This window comes from Bactrocera tryoni, unplaced genomic scaffold (assembly GCF_016617805.1).
Source record: "Bactrocera tryoni isolate S06 unplaced genomic scaffold, CSIRO_BtryS06_freeze2 contig_12892, whole genome shotgun sequence".
Taxonomy (NCBI): Eukaryota; Metazoa; Arthropoda; class Insecta; order Diptera; family Tephritidae; genus Bactrocera; species Bactrocera tryoni.
The window spans coordinates 766-4,632 of NW_024391576.1; the positions used below are offsets into that span (position 1 = coordinate 766).

The following is a 3,867-nucleotide window of genomic DNA, read 5'->3' on the forward strand; positions in this document are numbered from 1 at the left end:
AATTGCACAAATTAAGACAAAGACTGATAACACAAAATTTAAATGATGCTGAAACACATACATACATACATACATACATACTTAGCAACATTTCTACTCTCTTCAGTGGAAGTTATGAGTGGAAAGAAATCCCCGAAAACGCGCTGATAAGGAAAGGTTCCGTTTGCATTGTATCTCTGTCTTGCTATAAAAGCAAAGCTGAGCTAGTGAACTATCAGCAAACACAATTCGAACATCGAAGAAAGTGGAAGTCTACTAAGCTTTAATAATCTTTCATACAAACAAACAAATATACATACATAAACAAAATGAACTTCAACAAGATTTTCGTTCTTCTGGCTGTCTTCGTCGCCGTCTTTGCTGGACAAACTGAGGCGGGATGGTTGAAAAAAATTGGCAAGAAAATTGTAAGTTAGACAAAGTAATTCAAGACTAAACTATATGTACTAACTAATCTCAATTTCATTCCTACATTTCAGGAGCGCGTTGGTCAACATACACGAGATGCCACCATCCAGACTGTTGCTGTGGCTCAGCAGGCAGCCAATGTTGCGGCAACGTTGAAGGGTTAACTGAATCTGTACGGAAGATCTAAATAACATATGTGCACCTAATTTAAGACTAATATTTATTTATTTAGCAAACTGTGTGACTGATTTCTGGATATTGAAATAAAAGTATTTGAATAAAACTAAATTTTACCGAAAAGTTTTAGTTAATATTATCTAAACTTTGGTTATAGGATTCTAAGAAAAAAAACAACTTCCTCTTAGGATACGAACAATTTCGATGTATTTGTTGACTAATTTTTTATTCTGCTAGTATTATTATACTCAAAGCAGGTTAAAGGTATTTCTTATGAAATGTCGGAAGTCATTAAGGTGCTCCATAAAAACATTAACAAGGATAAAAGAACTAATATTTCTATAACACACATAAGCTGTCTATTAACGTAGCAATATTTTCATCCTTCTCCTCAATCTCATCAAAGCATATATTCAAATCTCGTCAATATCAAAGCCTTAGAAACCAAAATTCAATTATTAAATGGTTTTTGTTTAGTTGAAAGATGTTACCAAGGGTTATTTCAGCGAGTGTTTCCCAATAAGACCTACACAATTTCCAACAACAAAAGTTTGGAAAAAAGGTTTACCAATCTAAAGACAACATAAACGAAAAGATATGAAACTGTGTTTAAAAGGAATAACCTAATACTAAGAAATATAATGAAAATGACGATTCACCAATAATTTGTGAATGAAAGGCAGATCGATTACCTTTTGCCTTTACCTTTTTAAAAAGTTTGTTTGTGGATGCGTTCATAGATGTAGTTATAGATTTGTATTTACAAAAATATTTATGAATGAAACAGAGCTGAGCTAATTACACAATTTGTTTACGTTTTTATAAAATGTACTATGCAAACATTCATGCATGCAACAGATGGGTCACGATAATTCGAGTGATTTTTTATTTCCGAATCACAAGGCGGAAATAACCGAACGTTTTATTTGCGTGTGGTTTTCATTTGTTGTTGCTAGATGATGGGAACCCAGCTGCAAATAGAAATTCCCTCCAAAAACACTGATTAATAAGCAGCTCTTTCCCGAGCTCTAGAGATTGACTTCTAATGGGAAGAAATGTATCAAGCATTGTTTATTAAATGATGCCGGACAAAGACAAGCAGGTTACTGAGAGATTTCATCAAGCCATAATATATATATTCTCAGCAAATATATTAACCGAATAGTTTTTTTTATACTAAAGCTTTAGAATTAGATGATGCTACAATCCGACCCAATCCGGCCTAAACATAAATGCGTTTGAAATTTCAGCCCAGAGACAATCACCATTATAAAGTATTACTCTTCATTCGAATCTGGATTTAAATTCCTTAATATTTTTTCAAGAATATCATACAAATATTGAGCATTTTCGGTCACCGCATTAACTACTTGACTCTGAAAAGGCAAGCACTTGAAATTAATACCGGAAGACATGAGTGTATCAAGTAAATAACTTATCGTTCCTTCGTTTAGATCCTCCAGCCAATCGGCCTGTGTGAATCCCACAGACGCAATAAGCAAAGAGACAGCTAAGATTATCGCGATTTTTATACTTTAGAATGTCAAGTTTACATTTTGCCATAAAGAGATCGACGCTTACAAACGAAATGGCTAAAGAAAAGGTGATTTTTGCTTTTCTAAAATCTTAGTGATAAGAAAGCGGAGAAGCAGGCTTAACTCTAAAAATCACTTTTGTTGTTTTTTTTTTTTCTTAGAATCCTATAACCAAGGTTTAGATAATATTAACTAAAACTTTTCGGTAAAAATTAGTTTTATTCAAATACTTTTATTTCAATATCCAGAAATCAGTCACACAGTTTGCTAAATAAATAAATATTAATCTTAAGCTAGGTACACATATGTTATTTAGGTCTTCCTAACAGATTCAGTTAACCCTTCAACGTTGCCGCAACATTGGCTGCCTGCTGAGCCACAGCAATAGTCTGGATGGTGGCATCTCGTGTATGTTGACCAACGCGCTCCTGAAATTTAGGAATGAAATTGAGATTAGTTAGTACATATAGTTTAGTCTTGAGTTACTTTTTCTAACTTACAATTTTCTTGCCAATCTTTTTCAACCATCCCGCCTCAGTTTGTCCAGCAAAGACGGCGACGAAGACAGCCAGAAGAACGAAAATCTTGTTGAAGTTCATTTTGTTTATGAATGTATATTTGTTTGTTTGTATAAAAGAATATTAAAGCTAGTAGGCTTCCACTTTCTTCGATGTTCGAATTGTGTTTGTTGATAGTTCACTAGCTCAGCTTTGCTTTTATAGCAAGACAGAGAATACAATGCAAACGGAACCTTTCCTTATCAGCGCGTTTTCGGGGATTTCTTTCCACTCATAACTTCCACTGAAGAGAGTAGAAATGTTGCTAAGTATGTATGTATGTATGTATGTGTTTTCAGCATCATTTAAATTTTGTGTTATCAGTCTTTGTCTTAATTTGTGCAATTAAAAATATTATTTACACAATATAAGTGAATATGTGCAATTATTTTTATTTGTAATAATTTTCAGTTTCATTTAGTAGTGCTTGAATTACAGGTGAATTAATGTTTGTCACTTGAACATGCATTTCTACATACATACATACATATATGTTAGGGTGGGTAAAAAAAATGAGACGCCGTTTGATACTCTGAAAAAGAGGTCTTAGACACCTCTAGGAAAGCCTGTCCAAGTGTTTGAATGCTCTACAAAATGTCTTATGATTTTTTCATAAGCCTGACCGTCTAAAAGATATTAACGGTTAAAGTTTAATTATTCTAAGACAGATTAATTTTTTGAATTCTACAACTCAATGAAATAATAACTGTAACTCGGAAAATTCGTAGTTTTGTAGGAAATCTACTACTTCACTTACGGTTCGCACTATGGCACGATATATTCTTTCAAGTATTTGGAAGTGAGATTTGACATTTTTGATCTGGTCATTTTTGGCCGATGGATTTTCCAGTTATATTTAAGAGCTCAAATTTGGAGAGTTTTCCTTATTTAGAGGATATCTAAGATCCTATTTCGAGAGAAGCAAGCAAAAAAAAATTCGTCTTTTACTCACTTTAATATATACATATGTGCACATAGTCATTAAAGTCTCCACGATGGGCAAAAATTTAAAGTTTATTTTCTGAGGAATGTTGAATATGCCAAAGCGAGAACTTGTTTGCAACAATGATGTGGTGTCAGCGATTTTGGAGAAGCTGGGGACTTTTCGGTCCAATTAAACCATAATTCTGATTTTTCTATTGGAAAATATAACATTTCCTGACCCATGTTTTTTTGTTATCTCATTTGCT

At 33.2% G+C, this 3,867-nt stretch overlaps 2 protein-coding genes across 2 annotated transcripts; one reads left to right on the forward strand and one right to left on the reverse strand.

The window, feature by feature from the left end:
* Positions 1-232: 232 nt before the first annotated feature.
* LOC120779292 (cecropin-1-like) lies at positions 233-703 on the forward strand. The gene is made up of 2 exons (XM_040111505.1): positions 233-407; positions 480-703. Exons 1-2 carry the CDS (start codon positions 309-311, stop codon positions 570-572), a joined length of 192 nt encoding a protein of 63 aa, XP_039967439.1. The 5' UTR covers positions 233-308; the 3' UTR covers positions 573-703.
* A 1,616-nt stretch (positions 704-2,319) lies between these two features.
* On the reverse strand, positions 2,320-2,794 carry LOC120779293 (cecropin-1-like). The gene is made up of 2 exons (XM_040111507.1): positions 2,621-2,794; positions 2,320-2,548 (listed from the first exon to the last, which is right to left on the reverse strand). The coding sequence occupies exons 1-2, from the start codon at positions 2,717-2,719 to the stop codon at positions 2,456-2,458; spliced, it is 192 nt and encodes a 63-aa protein (XP_039967441.1). The 5' UTR covers positions 2,720-2,794; the 3' UTR covers positions 2,320-2,455.
* Positions 2,795-3,867: the final 1,073 nt, after the last annotated feature.